General features: G+C 26.9%; 1 protein-coding gene and 1 long non-coding RNA gene across 2 annotated transcripts; both read left to right on the forward strand.

Annotated features, from left to right (window-relative positions):
• The first annotated feature begins 1,954 nt into the window (after positions 1-1,954).
• LOC145832752 (regulator of chromosome condensation-like) lies at positions 1,955-3,545 on the forward strand. The gene has a single exon (XM_082940090.1). It carries the CDS (start codon positions 1,998-2,000, stop codon positions 3,366-3,368), a length of 1,371 nt encoding a protein of 456 aa, XP_082796216.1. The 5' UTR covers positions 1,955-1,997; the 3' UTR covers positions 3,369-3,545.
• Positions 3,546-3,834: 289 nt separating this feature from the next.
• Positions 3,835-9,055, forward strand: LOC145832753 (uncharacterized). Its single transcript, XR_014369734.1, has 4 exons — positions 3,835-3,897; positions 5,396-5,488; positions 6,945-7,017; positions 8,920-9,055. It is a non-coding gene; the product is annotated as an uncharacterized LOC145832753 (long non-coding RNA).
• The last annotated feature ends 10,917 nt before the right edge of the window (positions 9,056-19,972 follow it).

Genomic DNA, 19,972 nt, shown 5'->3' on the forward strand with positions numbered 1-19,972 from the left:
TTGGTGATCAAGATATTTGTGATAATATAACCAATATTATTGTTTTTGTTTTAAAAATTCTATGTGAATTTTTTATGTTTTGTTTTCTATTTGTATTTTGAGTTATATGCACTTCTTTTCACAGTGTATAACATAAAGTGCATTTTCAAAATATTTTTGTTGCTGTAGTAACAAGAATATTTTAGCATCACTTTTTTAAAACTCTAAGCTTTAAAACCCAATTACTAAAAATTTCAGATGGACTTTATTGTCTTATTTTTCAATATTAAAAAATTAAAACTAGTATATCAACTACTATATCTACAGTGTTCCCAAAAAAACTTAAAAACCTAGAATAACCAGGAAAAACTTGGAATTTGAAAATTTAGGCTAAAAATCCTAGAATTTTAAATAGTTTTTACATGTTAAGTAGAAAAATTTTGATTTGACACAAAAAATCTACCATATTAATAGAAATTATTTGTCACCATAAAAATTTCTTGTATCAAAAAACACAATTGATGTGGCTTTTCAATGTAAATTTTTCAATGTTGATATACTTTTTAATTCTGTTTTTTTACCTTAAAATTAACTTTAAACTAAAAATAGACCAATAAATTAGTACTTTTAAAAACCTGGAGGAAATTTTGAAAACCTGGAGAAAATTTACCAAAACATGTGGCAACCCTGTATCTACTATATTGTTATTCAGAAATAAAAAACTGAAGCGTTTTTAATTTGTAATTTGTTACATAAAATAATAAATTAGGCCTTTTAAAACCTATTTAAAATGCCTCTTATATCTTAACTATTATATTGATCTACTAGAATACTATTCCTGCACGTAGTTTCATACTGTCTACAGCATAAAGTTTTCATTATATGCTGTAAGATAAAATAGACATAAAGACTATCTGAAATATCAAACTCTATTCTATAATAAATGTAAACTTAATAACTTCGATGATAAAAGTATAGTAATATTGACATATAAATTGATGTTAAAATTAAATAAAAGAAGAGTATGAACAGTAGCTTAATATAGTTGTTCTCTAACACTATTTATCAATACCTAGCTATGATATTTTCATTATAATTTTTTATATTTTATGGATTTCCCTATGATTTTTTTTGAAATTTTAATGGGAAGCCTGCCTGTAATATTAAAAAAAAATATTGACAATAAGAAAAACTTCTCTAGTTACTACACAAGTTTTTACAGTAGATCAGTTCTAAATAGTTGTGTTTTAACAAAAGTACATTATTACTCAATTATAAAAATCTTCACTCTTTTTTAAAACATGGATGAATAAAACAGTTAAAGTTATCTATTCTTAGTAAATCAACTTCACTATTATGCTTAAATTTACCCTGCTCTAAACCATTTGTTTAACTTATTACTTAAGTTTAATAAATATATATGTTACTTACAAGTTTTATTAAGTTATATTGTATCTGTTAGTTATCTTTCTACATAGTTAATTAGTTTCTAATGCCATATTTGGTAATTAAGAAATCAAATTAATTTGTACAGAAATAAAATTGACGTTAAGTTATAACAAAGATTGAAAAGCTGCGAAAAGGCTGTTAACCAACTGAAATTCAAATTATAATTTATTTGTTTTATTTTCTGTTTTTGTGAGGAGTTTCTTCAGCTCTTGCAAGTGTATCAAAGACAAAAACTATCTCTTTAATTGTTTGTAGCTAGAATTTTGTTTTTTATTTCATAGTCTTGTTTCTAAAACTAATGTTGTACTTTTTCTTTAACTAAATGAAATACCAAACTAAAAAATTAATACCTATGTTAGAAAATAAAGAAATAAAAGACAGGTAAAGTGCTAATTTGAATAAATAGTTTTTGTAATATTTAAATAAGTGTAGTTTCTAATAAATTCAATAAGAAAACATTGTTTATAATTATCTCTATGTATTTAAGGTCATAAAATAAACCAAGGATTATTCTTTCAGATTTTATTTAAAGCTAGCAAATTTCAGTTTCACAAACAAGCAAACACAAAATGGCCAGGAAAACCAAAAAAGTCACAAAGATTGCCACTTCCACTGCCACAAGAAAGACAGTCTCACAAACCGACCTCAAAGTCAAGGGGGACTCCAAAGCCGCCACCACCAAGAGAAAGGCCGCCCGCCTGTCCAAGAGCAATGACCTCAAAGAATCCAAGAAGCAGAAGGTGCAAGAGTTGGAGCTTTTAAACCACCAACCAGGGCTTCTGGTGGCCGTCGGGTCAGGAGATCTGGGTCAGCTTGGGTTGGGAGAAAACTTGATGGAGAGGAAGAAGCCAGCCGTTGTCAAGGAGTTAAAAGACACGCAGGTGTCCCTTGTGGTGGCTGCTGGCGTCCACACCTGCTGTGTGACCACTGACGGGGAAATGTACTCCTTTGGCTGCAACGATGAAGGAGCTCTTGGGAGAGAGGCAGAAGATACTGAATACGACCCACTGCCTGTGGAAATGGGAGAATTGGCAGGCAAGAGAGTCCACCAGTTGACAGCTGGTGACAGCCACACTGCTGCATTGACCTCCATGGGAGAAGTTTTTGTTTGGGGAAATTTCAGGGACAGCCACGGCGCTATGGGACTTTTAAAACCAAAGGAAAAGTGCCTCACCCCACAAAAACTCCCCATGCCAGGCTTCATAAAGCAGATTGCCTCTGGAAATGACCACTTCATGATGCTGAGCAGAGATGGCAAGGTGTACTCCATCGGAGCAGCAGAAAACGGTCAGCTGGGAAGAATCGGTCACTGGTGGTGTGACAGGGCAAACATCACTGGCAAGAAGAAGGGATTGATGCTGGTCCCATTGCAGGTAAACTTCCCTAGGCGTAAAGGGGGAAAACCCAAGATTGTTCAAATCTTCTGCGGGGACCTAAACTCTTACGCTTTATCAGATGAGGGTGAGGTATATGTGTGGGGATTGAACAACTACAACCAGTTAGGGGTGGCTGGCACGGAAACCAGTCTGTACATGCCCGTGCTTTCAAAACAACTCTCCCTGAGAAACATCACATGCATAGTAGCTGGTAAGGACCAGACAGCTTTTCTAACAGAAGAAGGAAGAGTCTACTCCTTGGGATATGGCCAGGACGGAAGGCTTGGCCAGGGTAAGGAGGTGGAGCACACTGACACGCCTGGACTGGTGCCAAACGTCAGAGACGTTGTGCAGTTATCTTCAAGAGGCAGGCTGACCTACGCCTTGGACAGGGAGGGTGTTGCTTGGGCCTGGGGACCCGGAACCCACTACCAGCTGACTGACAAGGAGGGAGATGATCACTGGGAGCCGCTGAGGATGACAGGGAAGCAGCTGGAAGACAGGAGGGTTGTGAGTGTCAGCGCTGGAGGCCAGCACGGGTGCCTTATACTCAGCCCAATGTAGGGGAATTCCCTTTAAAAGAAATTGAGACTGCAGTTTCTATTCTACCACGATTTAGAACTTTGTTGTGTTTCTCTGACTTTTTAAATTGAGCGTGTAGTGAAAATTAAGTGAATTTAGTGAAATGTGTCTTTTTTTTTCTATTTTTCTGCGATTACTTATATTGTTTTTCTATTTTTTTTTTGATGTTTTTTGCATCTAGTCAATTGGTAATTTCTATAAAGATAATATTTTTATTTATTTAATAGTTTAAATGTATTAAAAAATAATTTTCTAGCAAAATTTTGATTTTTAGATGAAGTAACTATTACCAATTTATTAATTTTCTTTAAACTAATTTTCACTTGTTTTTAATTAAAGGTAGTTAGAATTTAAATGTATGTGAAGTTATATGCTGAAGTTTACTTTGGTTCCTATTTTATAAATAAATTTTGAGATTAAATGAAAGTTTTGATGAACTTTTAAAAATAGCAGGTTTTTACTTTACTGTCTGTTAAATGCATTGAGAATCAAATAGGCTTCAAACATTGAGGTTTGTTTTATTAATTTAAACCCGTTTTTTTTTGAATATTTTACTGAATCTGCTTGGTTTAAGGCTATCTTTAATGGGCTCACCATAAATATAACTAGAATATATATTATAAAAAACACACTTTATTTACCAAGGTTTCAGGCTTAATGCTTTATTTAAAAGTGTTAAGATTTAGAGAGTAGTACTTATTTTATATAATTTTGCTTTTATTTACTTTCAAAGTAAGTGCAGGGTGACCTTGAATCCTTGAAAAACCTGGAGTTTGAGAAGTTTTGTCATTAAAAACCTGAAATTTTAAACAATTTTTAGATGTTAAGTACTGAAATTTCGGTTTTACACAAAAAATCTTTTATATAGATAAAACATTTTTATCATCATCAATTTTTTTTAATTAAAAACCACATGTAAAATAGATCTACAATGTTGTTATACTGTTTAACACAGTTTTTTTTTACTTTAAATTAATTTTAAACTAAAAAATACCCAAAAAATATACTTAAAAAAACCTAGAAGAATTTTCTCAAAAGTCAGTAGGCAACCCTTTAACCAAATTAAGATTAATCAAAGTAGAAAATAAAAAGAATAATTACCATGTTTTTAAGTTTTATAAATTTAAGTTTAGTGAAAACCTTAAAAATTAAATAAGCTCTTCTTCCAAAAAAAAAAAAGAAAAAAAATCTGGTAGAAATGTCAAATTATAAAGTTTACAAGAAGCAAAAACATAAGAAGTTTTGACTAATTAAGTTTTTCAATCTCCAAGACTAATTTTGAGTATTTTTAAATCGATAAAACCTGTTTTTAACTTGTTTGAAAGTTTAGGCCTTTTAGTTTCCACCTAATTGATAGTATACTGACAGAAGTTTTGTTATATTTTATATAATGTACTATATTTTTAAGTTTTTGTAATAATTAAAAATTATTAGGTTAAACTGATAACTGTGCAATTAATACTTAATTAATTATTTATAAAAATAACATTCGTTTGTCATGTAAATTTTCAATAAGTTCCAATATTATATAAAAATAAGTTAGTTGAAACCAGTAAGTAAATAAGTTTGAAGTAAGCTTGTGAAAAAGTTCTTAATTTTTTGGAAAAAAGGCTGGAATATCAAGAAAACTTACAAAAAAGAATAAAAATTATACCAAATCAAGAAATTCCAACATAAAACTTTTTAAATTGTTTTAAATTTTTTACAGTGTGTTGGTGTGATAATTGCCACATGTAAAAAACTCTAAGGTTGCATTTTTTGGATCCCATACATTTAGCATTGAGGTGGTTTTTATAAAATCGGTTGGAGCCAAGGTTTAAATTTTGCCTAGTGTGTTTTTATGATATTTCCGGAGTATAAAATTTTTTCCAGTCGGAAAATCAAAAGTAGCTGTAAAAATAAGCACCCTAATGATTAATTAGAATAGATAATCTTATTTTAATATTTCTACAGCTGTGTATTAAAAATCTCAGTCAAAAAAGGTCTAGTATATAAATTATAATTTTTAGGAGTTTTTCGGATTGCCTAACACTGTCATGACATGAATTCTTGCTGGTTTATATGGAACTGCTCTTGTTCTAGAATTCCCTAAAAATAATCAAGTAAGTTTAAGTATTTAAACCAGTTAATTATTTCTTCTAATGTGTGTACTTTTACTACAAGTCTCAGAACTAATTCATCAAAAACTATGTAAATGGTTGACTTTTTGGTATTCACTACAGTAACATTTTAAAGCTCTAATGTTGGAATTGCACAAATAGATTACATGGTAACAATTTTTTATAGTTTATTATAGGGGTGGACATCTTTTCTAGTCGATCAGCTTGACTAAATAAAAAGATTTGACCAAATATTTTTGAGAATTATTAAAAAAAAAGTTTTAAGGAAAAACTGTAATGAATGATGATTTAATGTACTTAACTTATGTTTACTGAAAATCAAGTTAGAGCGCGGTTCAAAGTCTTTGCTACAAAAATACTCAATTTTTAAATTAGCGTTTTGCATATTTAGTTTTCAAAAATAGGTTGTTGTTTAAAATTTATTTTTCGCGGAATGTGTGTTGTCCACCCTATATAATGTTAAAACTTTGATATTTGTAAATTTATAAGTTGAAAACACACATAATATTCATTGCCCTTCAAATTATTCCCTTATATGGTATTATTGAACCAATTAAGTTATAAAAATAAGTTGTTGTTTAATAGTTAAGCTGGTGTTCAAGATGTTATGGTTTTATTTAGGAGTTTATTAATCTTTTACTAAATCTTTTATACTTCTTGTGTAATAAAGCTTTTTACAAAGCACCTTATTTAAAATATTTATTTTTAATTTATGAAGATATGTCTACTTATTATGTTGATTTATGTACAAGTGTATATTTACACTTGTGCTCAAAAAGTTTGTTAAAGTTGTTTTGTTAACTAGCTAGTATGTCAGTTATCTAAGTTGATTATCATATTGAAGAAGTCTTTTATTGATAAATATTCAAAAACTGTAAAATGACAATCTTATTAAATGTTTTAATAATTTATAATCTTGTTTTTATATATTTATTAATTTCATTATAATACTTTTATACTCAAGTTTTTCGATACTTTTTAATCTCAACTAAATGCTAAGCTCATAAACAGTAATTGTTTTAGATTTTTTGAGTCTTAATTCAATGTGTTCTTAAAAGGTGTAAAGTATCAATAAAATTGATTTTTATTTTAAGTACCATTGATGTTACTTCATGGGTACTTACTTTCATTACACTTTAAAACCATTAAAACACAATAGCAATTGAAAACAATTTAATCATTTATAAAATTTTTAAGCCTATAAATCTCATTAATTTTGTGTGAGAACTTAGTTGTTATATTTATTAATGCAGTAATTTGATACTGCTAGCTTTAAAATTTATTTAGTTTGTTTTTTAGTGCTGTATATCTTGTTAAAAAGAACAACTACTTCCTTTTATTTTCTTAGTCGGATTTGTAAGTTTTATGAAATTATGATGTTGTAGTGTTTTTTTTTCTTTTTATATATGTGAAATTTATATTAATACTTCTTATACAGGTTGGACATGTCTTGAATTTGTTCTAACTGAAGTATGGTTTTCAATATCATAGTTCCAGTGTTTATTTTTAAAGTTAGTTTAATATTTTGATTTTAAAAATAAAAAAAAACTTGTAAACCCTAATTAAATAGGGATATAATAAAAAGTGGCAATAACCAATTACATAAACTAATTTTAAACAAAAAATATTATGTTCAATAACTATGTTTTAAAGTAAATTCTGAATTTAGTAAACCTTATAAGTTGGGTTATACTAGAAAAATAAAAAAGGCAAACTTTTATTTTTTATAATTATAGATTATTTGTTACATATTAATATTTTTTGTATCTTGTTTCTGTTTTAGCTTTATTTAAAAGTGTTTTGTTTTGATTTCATAAAGTTGTTAATTTTTGCTCGTTTAAAAATAAATTAAGTTAATTATTTTATAAAATCAATAAAATATTATGTAATATAGAATTAAATCTTCCCAAAACTGCAATAGACATTTAACAGGGTTGCCAAAAAGCCCTGAAACTTGGAAAAACTCAGAATAACCTAGAAAAACCCGGAATTTGACAATTTAGGCTAGAAAACTTGGAATTTGAGAAGTTTTGAAAAAAAACCTGGAATTCTTAACAATTTTGTCATGTTAAGTATTGAAATTTCGATTTGACTCAAAAAATCTATAATATAGATAAAGAAATTTTGTCATCATCAGATTTTTTTTACAAAACACACTTAAAGTAGCTTTAGAGTATCTTTTCAATGTGTCTTAATACAGTTTCTTACCTTAAACTTAACTTTAAACTAAAAATAGACCCGTGATTGTTTACTTTTGAAAACTTAGAGAAAGTTTGCCAAAAATATTTGACAACCCTAATTTAAGTAGTCATATTAGCCGACATTAAGCAAACACTACTAAGTATAACACTAAAGTTTATATATTATAAAAATGAATTAGTTCTGTTTTTAAATAACAACTACAACTTTCAATCCTAATAAGGAGATAATTTATAATTAGCCCAAATATGTAATTAAAACAAAATCACCTTAAAATTCAACTCAAGTTCTTTGTATAAAAATTTAAACACATCAAAGTATATAGTAAATATGTAGTTTTATTCACATTTGTTTAAAGTGCTTTCCATATTTTGTTCATGTTTGTTTAAGTTAGAGAAGCATGTTTTTAAAACGTAAGTTAGAATATAAATAAAGCATTTTATGTGCTAGTACAAGACTTCTTATGATTGTATTTGGATTTTTTGACTAAGACATTGCAAAATTATTATAACAAAAACTCAATCATATTTTTTTGCTGTTTAGTTTTTTTCACTAACTATATTGACTATAGCTTTCTTGATAATTGAATTACATACAACCGGGCTTTCACTAAACTTATGTAAATTTAAATTCATAATAGCTGAAACAGTTGCCAAAGTAAAATATATTAAGAGTTCATTTTCTGTATCAAGCCTTTATGCAATGATAGAAATACTACTCACTGAAGAAATGGAACTCTAAATTGTATAAATATATATAGTGTTGTGTTCATAATATCCAACTTTTTAACTTTTAAAAATTAAAACTGAAATGAAATGGTTTTTGTTTATATAAATGTTTTGTATAAAAGCTTTTAAAAAAGTAAGTTGTGAAATTAATACAGTTTCATACATATGATGATACATGTATTTAGTTTTTTCCGTTAATTTTGCAAGAACTTTTTCGAACGTAATTAGTTTTTCCTAGGGATTTTCTTTATGGGTTTATTTGTAATTGCTATAGTATTTTATATGAAAGTTTTAGTTTTATCGACAAAATTTAGTTTACACTTTTACTAGAACACTTGATTTTTAAAAAAGTAACTAAAAATAATAGTGTTTAGTTAATGGTTATGAAAGTTCTCTATAGTTAATAAACTTTTAATAAAGCAATTAATGGATATTATATATAATACTTAAAAATATTAACTAAAATCTATAAAATTATTGTTACAGAACTGTATCAAATGTGATCAAGGGAGAAGAACATCTATTGAGAACAACATTTTCTTTTTAAATACCTTTTATAAAAACAAACAATTATACTTGCATATTTTTCTTAATTCCCAAAGATTCATAAAAAGTGTTCATGCTGCTTAATAACTTAATCTTCTTAGCTCATTTGATGATACACAAGAATATAAAAAAACATATTTATAAGTTGTCGAATGTAAAATTTAACTAAAGTAGTATTTTTTTAAACTTCTTATTTTAGTTTTAAGCTTGAATAAAAATTAACTCAACAACTTATATGAATTTAAATGTTTAAATTAATACATTTTGTTTATTAGAAGACCATAATTAAATATCTTTTAATGATTCACTTGTGTTGATTTAAAGTTTCTTAATATTTTGTTATTTATAACAGTCTATAATTGTTTAAACAAAATCGCCAGTTTTAGTTAAAAAATCTAAACAAATAGTGATAGGCATCGACTTATAATTATTGATTATAGTATACATAGCTTTGTAAAAAGATATTGAAACTATATGTAAATAAAATGTAGCTCATCAAAAGTAACTATTTACAACTTGTAAAATTTGTTCAAATTTTTGTAGTTATGTAACTAATAAAAAATCTTAAGATGAAATGCAATAATCTCACCAATTTTTATTTAAAGTAGTTGATTTGATGCGGGATAAACTTTTTACAATATATAAAATCATGTATTGATAATTTTTCTATTTTATATATGTATTATATTATATTGTATACTTTTATATATAAAATGTTACATGTAAGTGTTTTAGTAAAATTTCTTGGAGTATAAAAATTTTAAAAAATTCTAAAATTTTTCTACACATAATAATTGATCTTTTGGTAGTGAATTACTAGATTTAGAATGATCACAAAAATTGTTATGGCTTATATATTAAAGGTTTTGGAGATTTATACTCATTTTTAAATTAAAGTTTATTACTTCTTTGGCCATTGTGAAATAATAAGTTGTAATTAGTATTAGATTTCTCAAAAAATATAATTGATGGTTTTTGAGCATCAATTAAATAATGGAACCTTGGTTATTTATAACATATATGCTTCTTATTTACTTATATAAGTTTGATTTAATCTGACCATACTAGAGATTATTCTATTAGGTCTAAGCTAGAATATTTAAATAAATATACAGCTGGAGATTTTGCTAATTATTTATAAATGTTTTACTTTCATAAAGTCTAGTAAAATAAGAAAAACTTAATAGGTAAATACAAAATAAAAATCCTGTAGAACCTAATACCTTTTTAAAACAAAAATTTTGGTTTTCTCATAGTACAAGTTATGTTGCTTATTTATTTACTAGAATTTTCTCACTTCGATCCGACAAGCCTTCGGTAGACTTAAAATTTGTTTTAATTAAACTCGTCAGCCAGCTGTCGTCATTTTTATTATAAGATAAACGAACACAGAAAAGCAACTAAGTAATAAAAGGTAAAAATTAAGTAGGCGGCGTTGTTTAACAGATAAAAGCACAAAAAAAAAAACATTATTAAAAAAGGAGTATAACTGTTTTTTCTGTAATCTTTGTTTTAAATTGTCAAAATTTAAGGACACACGACTTATTACTTTAATATTTAAAATAACTAAAACATCAAAGTTAAACTGCAATCAAAGTAGCAAGGCAGCACATTACTTTAAATTACAACTAGTGTTTTTAGCATATTTCCTTGTTATATCGTGCTCCACCTAGAATATTCGTTAAAACAAAATTTCTTTTTTTAAAACGTGTTGGGCTATTTTGAAAGTTCTTTTTTCATGAGCATGCGATCAAACGAATCATCATTCAACTTTACATACTCGTACTTGTAATCCAACTTTTCGTAAAACCCTCCTGTATCGCCCATGGGTTCCAAATAAACACAACCCAATTCTTTCTTCACTGCAAAACTTTCAGCGGCCAACATCATTTGTGTACCGATTCTATTACCTCTTAGTTCTTTTTTTATTGCAACTAAAAACGAAAAAAGGCAAACTATATAATTATTACGGCTAGAAGCGGTTAAAAAGAAACTACAAATTTTTATAAAATAATTTTACAATCTACTGTAAATATTATAAAGACGTTAATCGTTTACAAACCCGAGTCGAAACAATAATATTTTCCAATGCCTAAGTCGTCTTTTTCCTCAATAAGCACATGTCCAACCAGTTTGTGAGGAGATGTTGAAGTGTCCATGTAAGCCAGCGATGTTGGAAAGTCGTCACAAGACTTTTCTAGCGTTCCCATTCTAAGAAATTAAATTATCATTGAAAATGTTGTATTAGTTTTTAAACTAGGCTAAGCAAGTGTTTGTAAAGGTTTTTACGTTATAAAATAGTTATATTGTTTATTGAACAATAAAAAAGCGCTTAAAGAGTTTGGTCTAAGGTGTACAAAGTAACCTTTTGGTTATTGAGTCGTACACCACAAAATAATCAAGTTATTATGCTACTTATTATACTAAATTCTGTCCAAAAAAATCTAAACTACCTGATGCTACTAAAATAATATGGAAATGTTGAATCTAGAAGATTATAACATTCAACACGGAAATTTTTCTCCAACTTGTGATAAGGAACAAGCTTGTATTTTAAGTGATTTTTATTCATCTGCATCGAAGTTGTTTTATTTTGAATATTGCTCATTTTGTTTTGTACTATTTTACTAATTTACTCTGAAAAGCTTCGATAGTTATAATTTTTAATTTAGAGATTTAAAAATGTTTTTCATTAAATTTGCAATTAAACTTTTTCCTTTATTAAAATTTTTTTTTTTAATTATCTTAAACTTAAGTATCTATACTTGTAACAAAAGTATGCTAAAGTCAGAACGAAAACATCGGTTATTGTTATTAGAGCCAAAATCTACCCTAACTTCATGTGCCATGAAAAAAATTCAAAATAACTTAAAACAGGTTTTGAACTTCGATCACGAGACCATTATTTTCTAAGAAAAAGACTCAGGTTTCGTAGTCTAATTATCTGTAATCCGTGATTGCGTTTGCCAATGACAAACTTTATACACTGAAGAGACTGAAAAAGTAATGCTATAGTATTGCTACTTATCTTAAAAGTATCTACCTGTCATAAAAACTATTTGCTACATACGGACTTTACAGTATTAATGATGACTGGTAAATTAGTTTTTCTAGCTAGTTTTCAAATTTTCACTAATTCTGATAAAACTTATCTTACCAACAATGTATAACATACTGACTTTGTTAACAAAACCAAATTTATATTCTATAGATCAAGTCTACTAGTACTTCTCCAAAACTAGTTGTGATAAAACTCCTGTTTTACTAATTATTTCTAATATATTTATTGAATAAAATAAATATTTCAGTTAACAATACAAATTCATATACTTTAGCTTTTATCTTCTACGAACTTATTTAAAAGTAGTCCTGATCAACTTATCTTAATAGTATCTTATTTTACTTGCTATTCATAAAATACTGACATGTAGTTTTTTTTCAATAAATTACCAATCTTTCAAGCTTTAATAAGACTATCATGAAACAATAAAATCAGTCTTTTATTATGTAGGTTGAGCTATAAAAAGCTTTTAAAGCTTACTTAAGCTTTGAATTTAACAGAATAAAAAAGTGTGTCTAGTTAAAGAGTAAAAATAACATACAAATTGTTTTTAAATAAGTAAAACACAGTTTTAGCTGTAATAGTATGTTAAGTTTAGTCATAGTTTTGCATTAATTTCACAAAAAAATATAGTTCCATAAAAGATACAAACTAGACTAGAGTTTGGCAACGAACGCCCCGCGAAGTGAAAATGCCTGTTTACAAAACTATAGTGGAATCCGTCCAGCGAAAGGTAAAACTACGGCCCATAATTATATTAAGCTATTACTAATTAGTAAAAACAATCATCAGTTCTTTGAAATTTAATAGTTAGATTTAGTTTATTTTTTGTAATCCTTTTTTAGCAAACAGTTGAAACCTACAGATTTGGACGTTTATTTTTGTATTTAGAAAAGTAAGTCAGGTATCCTACAAATTAAAGTCACCTGGAAAAGTATTTTGCTGTAAAAAACCCAAACTAACTTTTGTTTTTTAATTTTTTATTAGTGATCTTTATAGCAAACACGTTAAACTCACATGCAACACATAAATCGCAAACAAAATAAATTTTTCAAATGTACAAACTGTCAAGGCAAAAAGATAAATCTGGTAAAAGTAGAGTTAAATCCTAAGCTGTTACTATCAGCTCTCTTAGCTACAACTGATTTAATAAAATGCTTAATTCTATTGTTTAGTTATTTTTTTAGAATATTTCTGATAAAAGTATTTTTAGTTCTTATTAATGTTTAATTAAAAACACTTAACAATGCTTAAAAACTTACAGTGTATTTTATCATACTTCAATTTTTTTCACACTTTAAAATTCAATTCCTAGCTTAATACTTTTTTAGCTTATGCAGTAAGTATAACAAAAAAATAATACTAATAAATAAAACAAAACTTATTTATATCTAGAAAACAAAGTTTATAAAACTAGAACTAAAATTAGAAATATAAAATATATAAAACAAAAAAATCAAACAAAATTGAGTTTTTAAAATGGCCTAAAACATATCAAAAAGGCAAGACTTGGTCTTTAGTCTCTTGAATTATATCCAATGTTTTCTGTGTGTTCTTTAGTAAAATATTTATTTTACAGGTTCTTTGAGTTTAATAGGAACCAACACGATTAATAACTTCTATTGAAGAAGTTTTACTGAACTACACTTTCAAGTATCAGCCTATATTTTCTACAACTTATATAAACTGTAAGTGTAGATGATTCAATAACTTTATATTTGTATAAATTTAACATAAAAATAAGAATAACTAAAACTGAACTTCATTAAGAAACTTACAAAAAATTATCAGATGTTTTCAAATTGGACTATAAAAATTTTTGATGTTAGCAATTACATATTAAAAAAGTTTATAATAGAATTAACATTTAATGATTACAATTTTTAGTATTTTAGTTTGTATGAAAAACATTTACTTAGTAAATGTAACAGAAAAATAATAGATTAAATGAAAAAAAACTAAGTGATGATTTTTTATGTCTTATATCGTTTAACTAATACCAAAAAGCCAGCCTTTCTTTGGAAAAAAAAAGCAAAACCTGGGAAGAGATGTTTAAAATAAAAATGAAAAATTTCTACTACTGACTTTTTTGTTCCATATTTAAACCAGCTAATAAAGCAATGAAAACTACAACGTTAAATAACTCGTATTTTTAAATATATTTTTTAAAAATATATGATTTTTAAAATGCTTAAAATCACTAAGTAGCATGTATAAAAATTTATTTATAAAAAAATATTAATATAAAGTAGTTTTTAGTCCATGCTGTATTCATTAAAATACAAACCTAGAAGAAAAAAATAGATTTAAAAAAATTTAGATAGATTTTCTTCATTGGTTAATAATTATTTCTCATCAATTCTCTCTTTTATCTGCTTCCTGGTATGAAATACTCTTTTTTTTACAGCCCCAGAAAAGTACTAGAATATGAAGTTTTACTTTTTTTTAAGTTTAGATCACTTTAAAATATTTAGAACTTATTTATTGCAGTAAAAAGAAAAGAAAATGTGGTTAGTTTTATTCAAGTACTTTAAAACACTGTATTTTATTTTTTCAACTATTTAAAACTAAAATAAAAGTAGCTTGTTATGACTGTATTATATGTATCATAAACCATTTCAAGTATTTTATTCTAAAACTTTTCTCAGTGGTTTTAGCTACTCGCTTTAAAGTTGTATTAGTAGTGTTTGAACCCTTTTTTTGGTGGACATTCATTACTACAAATAACATTTATAATCTAAAGCGAACGTTGTTTATACAGCATATTGAAACTTTTGAAAACAAATAAATGATTACTGTGATCTTTGAAAGAAAAAATTTTATAGATAGTTGTTTAAAAAAAAGTATTTGAAAAATCAACGCAAATACAATAAAACTTAAAATAAACTGACCTTTGAAAATTTTAAAAACATAAAACTAAAATATCAAAAACAAAAATTACTAAAATTGTACTAACAGGAGCTAGAGTTTAATAAGATAAACTGATCATAGCTCTTTTAAACATAAGAGAAAAAATTTTAGACAGTTAATAAGAAAAAGATTCTTAAGACTTAAGAATTTTGCTTTTTTATAAAACTGAATTTTTTATAACTAAATACTAATGATTAAAAAAAAGCTTAGAAACGGTTTCGCTGTAAAAACAACAATAACTAAATTAGAAACCTTAATTGCTTTTTTATTATGATAATTTTAAAATGCAGTGTTTGTTTAGTTACTGGCATATCCTCCAGCAGAAGTTAGAGTAGTACTAATTAATTTATTGTTTAGCCATTACAAGCTAAAAGTTTGCAATTTTTGACGAAAAAAAATCAACAGAGTAAACAATAATCCAGGTACGTGTTATCCTGGATAAGACGTTTAAATGTATCCAAGTGGTGTGCGACTCGATAAATAAAAGGTTTTTTCTTGCAACAGGTCATAGGACCAAATATTTTGAGCGTTGATTTTTTCGTTTAACAAATAATAATGAAGGTTATAAAACAAATTTATTAAGCTACCTTTCACACTTAAATTTTCTCAAAAAACTTCAAAACTACCTGTTACCAATAAAATAATAGGGGAAGGGATAAATCCTAAACAAAAATTTAAACATTGTTTAAACATTGTGCTCGGAGAATTTATTCCAGTTCGTTAAAAGGAACTAGATCGTATTTAATTTTATTCGTTTGCATTATGTTTGATTTATCTTCCATTTTGCTTGTTTTTAATTGTAGTATTTTACTAGGCTTTCTGGTACACTTTATAACTTTTACTGTTAATGGTTAAAAGCTTTACAAACTAATTAGTTAAACAACAAATAAACATATTTTGATTTGTAAAACCAAGTTATTTAAAACTATCTCAAGTTATTATATTTGAACTTGTAACAAAAATATGTAAAAACAAAAACAAAACATTAGCTATAGTCATCAGATCAAAGCTTTTGGTAGACTTTGATCCGAACTTAGTCGTCTAATGATATAATTGGATAAGCAAAACTTGTTTTTTAAAAGTGTTTATATTGTTTGCATTTTTTAATTGTTATAAAAAAGTACATTATCAATAATTTACTATTTAAGTTAGTTAGTTTGTACTTTTTATCCTTTTAATATAGTGATGTTGAAAACCAAAGGTAAATCAAATGTCCAAGCAAGATAAGTAAAAAACAAAAAACAAAAAAAGTATTTTATCAAATTCTTTTACTCCATTTACAAGCTTTAGATTATAAACTATTATGTTACAGAAAAATTATTTTATTAAAATAGTTGAGCTTAGATAGCTTACAGTAATAGCTTAGGGAGTAACTTTAAAACAGGATTCGGCAAGCATTTGGAGGTCGCGAGTCTAGTTTCAAAATAAAAACACTCATAGGCCGCTGTTTAGTTCTTACTACTTACGACACACTCAAAACATTATTAGATTATGCTTGATTTATATATATTTTTGAAAACTACCTATTATATTTACTACTAACTTACTTAACTCTGTGAGAAAAATAAATATGTGGTAATCAACTATTAAAAAAATTAAACGTACTTGTGTTAAAGTGTTTTAGCTTACTTGAATCCATTGGTAGGGTCAGACTAAACCAATCTTTATAAAACAGATTTTTTTAACTGAAAAGCATCTTTTTAAATTGCTAATTAATAATAAACTTACTACCTTCTATAATAATATAAAACCATATTTATATAAGATAATGTTATGCTATAAGTCTACAGAAAACAGATACTAATCTGGTTTATAACTGTGTGATTGATTACTTGTGAGCATATGTAGGGTAACGTTGTTAGTCGGCTGGTCAGATGTTGAAAATTTAGTCCTTGAAAGGCCGCAGAACTTAAGTTTCATTTAGTTCAAAAAAATTACTCAGTAGTCCAATTTATTTCGACAAATTACTACTTTTTTTTTACTATAGGTTGCATAAGTTTCAAATCTTCTGTAAATTGTTCTCGTGACTCTTTGTTCTTCATTTCTAATCTCAGAAATCTAGTATAAGTTTTAAAGTTTGATTTTGTTGCTAGATTATATACTCAGGGCTGTTGGTAAGACAGGTAGAGTTCATTTAATTTAGGTTTAAGTCTACTGAAGGCTTTGGTCTTTTGACTTGCGCCTTTTTTTTTGGTATTGATATACTTTTTTGTAACTTTATGTATCGAAGTTTAGTTATGAAGTTAATTTTTAAATACTTTAGTTTACTAAATTAAATCATCATTTAATTTAAATTTAATTATTATTTAAGTTGAATGTTTTGTTAAGCATAAAACCAAATTGCGAAAAAAGTTGCTTCATTGAGGAAAACGATAACTTTAAAAACTTTGGAATATATTATGCTTTTGACTTAGGTTAGTATAGGAACAACAACTTTATAACATTTTAAGAAGATTGTAAAACAAAGTTTAAAATATTTGTAGTTGTTTTTTCTTTAAACCGCTTCTAACCTTAGTAGTTAGACAGTATACTGTTTTTTTTTAAATTATTTTTAATGGCAATAGAAAAAGAGTTTAAAGAAAATAAATCGGCAAAAAATAGTGTTGGCCGCTGAAAATTTTGCAGCGAAAAAAAAAATTGGGTTGTGTTTGTTCGGAACCTATGGGCGATTCTTGAGGGTTTTACAAAAAATTAGGGTACAAGTATGTAAAAATTTAAAAGGACTCGTTTGATCGTTTGATGATGAAAAAGAACTTTCAAGATAGTTCTGCAGATTTTAAAGTCAAAAATACTGTTTAAACTGATATTACAGGTGGAACATGATTGGTTTAAAAAAAATTTATGCCAAAAAATAGTCTTTCATTTGGGTTAGTTGAAATTATTTTGATCGAAGTGGTGAAGTAAAATTAAACATGTGTCTAAAAGCAACGTTAAAAATCATCGGAAAATAGATTTTTATTAAATTTAGGTCTTAAAAAAAGGCCAGGTGTCATAAGTGCACGAATGCATAAATGTCACCCTAGCATGGGGCGACACAGTTGCACGAACTAACACATATGTACTAAAATATTTTCTTACTTATTGATAAACAATGTTTTAAGTTATAACATTTTTTCATTACTCCTAGTTCTTAGACCAAACCATTAGAGTGTTTTCTTTTTATCGTTCAATAATCAATATAAAACAAACTTAGTTAGTGAAAGCTTAAAGATATATTTATACAGAGTGTTCTTTCAAAAAGAAATAGTCATTGAGATTGTTTCTGTAGGTATATCATAAAATAAGAACAATTAAACTGCTGGTTTAGTAAAAGTACTGAAGTATAAACTGGAAATATCTAGTTAAAATATTACGATGTAATTTAAAACGTTGTAGGTTATGATAAAATATATAAATACATTTAAAAACTGATAACTATACTGAAGATAAAACTAACGTCAGTGTGCTTTCTATTAAAGTATACGTCCTGAATATTTACTTAAAAGTTTTTGAGTAATAAAATTTTTCTTAAAAACTGTTCTAGGATCACTTTATTCGTTGAAAACAACTTCGGTAAGAGCGAAAAAAGCTAAAGTAAGTTGCAAATGTAGAAAAAAAACATTAGTTTGAGTTTTTTGAATTTACAACGTAGCGGTCTACTTTTTAGTACTACGTCGCCGGCTACGTTTTTACCATTCTGCTTTTAATTTGACCCTCGGGAGCTTAAAAACCTGTTAAGATTGTTGCAAGAACACCCTTGTCTGGTAGACAACTTCAAAGAAGTAGCTTCGCAGCTTAAAAAGGATGCCTTGTATTCTTTGGCTGTAGACAATAGACGGCTCAGAAGTCGAAATTGAAAAAAGTTTTAAACAAATTCTGTTCACGGTGTTGTAGTGGAACTTCATAAAAAGGAAAGGTGCAACGTTGAAATACTCAGCAGTATCCTGACATTTTAGGCATAAAAACAAAAGTTAAAACTCTTAAATTTTGTACGACAGCGTATCGGGAGAAGTAGACAATGCATCAACTGAAGCTAGCAATATGACTATTACTGTTCCAGTAACGTGAATTTTTTTGTTGTGAGCGTCATTGAAATTTATATGATGGCTAGCTAGTTGACATTTTCAATTTATGAAACCTTTGTGAATTTTTGTTTGAAAAAAAATCTTTCAGATTCAAAGAAAAACCAATCAGTTTTCAGCAAACTGATAAAATTTATAGAAACTTGGAAGGTTTGTCCGATACCTAAACTTTTTTTAAGATGGCAAATCGTCAAAAACCAGAATAAGGTTTTCAGTGAGCTCCCCTTTCAAAGAGTCCGTTTGCTTTGTTTGAAATGTTTTCCGTGGACTTATAAGATAAATGTTAAAATAATAAGGGTAAGAAATTTTGAAGTAAAAAATAGTTTCAAACTGTTTGTTACCTAAAATACCAATACTCGGAAAGTTTAAATAATACTTATATGATTTTAAAACACTTTTGTATGAGTTTAGATCGATCACGTAAAATTTTAATAGATTTTTTACTTATACTGTTCTGTCAAACTTAAACATTAAGATAAAAAAAAATAATGGTAGGTTTTCAATAAGAAAAATCTAAAGTTTTTTAAATTACTTTTTTTCCGAGAGCATGAAAACGCACTAAAATGTTTTCTATAGCTCTTTAGGCAAATCCCAAACCAGTACAAAAAAATAAGCGCAAGCTGAAGTATATTCAGTCTAATTTTTCTCAACAGTTTGGATAAATCAATACACTTGTGAAATCTTGTTGATTCTCGCAGCTGAGATTTTTTATTTTGAACTTACCATGATTTGCACAAGCATGTTGTAAAAACAAGTGTATGAATGTTATCACTTTTACGGTATACTGTTTTTTAGGTTGATGTTTATTTTTCTGATCACTCTTTGAAATCTATTTTTATAAAATGCTACTATCTTAATATCTTGTTAAATCTAGCGATAACAAAATTTACTTAATAAGGATTGAAAGGTAAATATCCTTAGGGTTCTTAAAGCTAAAATCGATTTAAAACAATAAAATAAA

This window comes from Thalia democratica, chromosome 3 (genome assembly GCF_965202585.1).
Source record: "Thalia democratica chromosome 3, ktThaDemo2.hap1.1, whole genome shotgun sequence".
Lineage (NCBI taxonomy): Eukaryota > Metazoa > Chordata > Thaliacea > Salpida > Salpidae > Thalia > Thalia democratica.

Excerpts from the sequence above, each read along its gene's own strand:
- LOC145832752 (XM_082940090.1), top strand. The coding sequence starts at position 1,998 with ATGGCCAGGAAAACCAAAAAAGTCACAAAGATTGCCACTTCCACTGCC.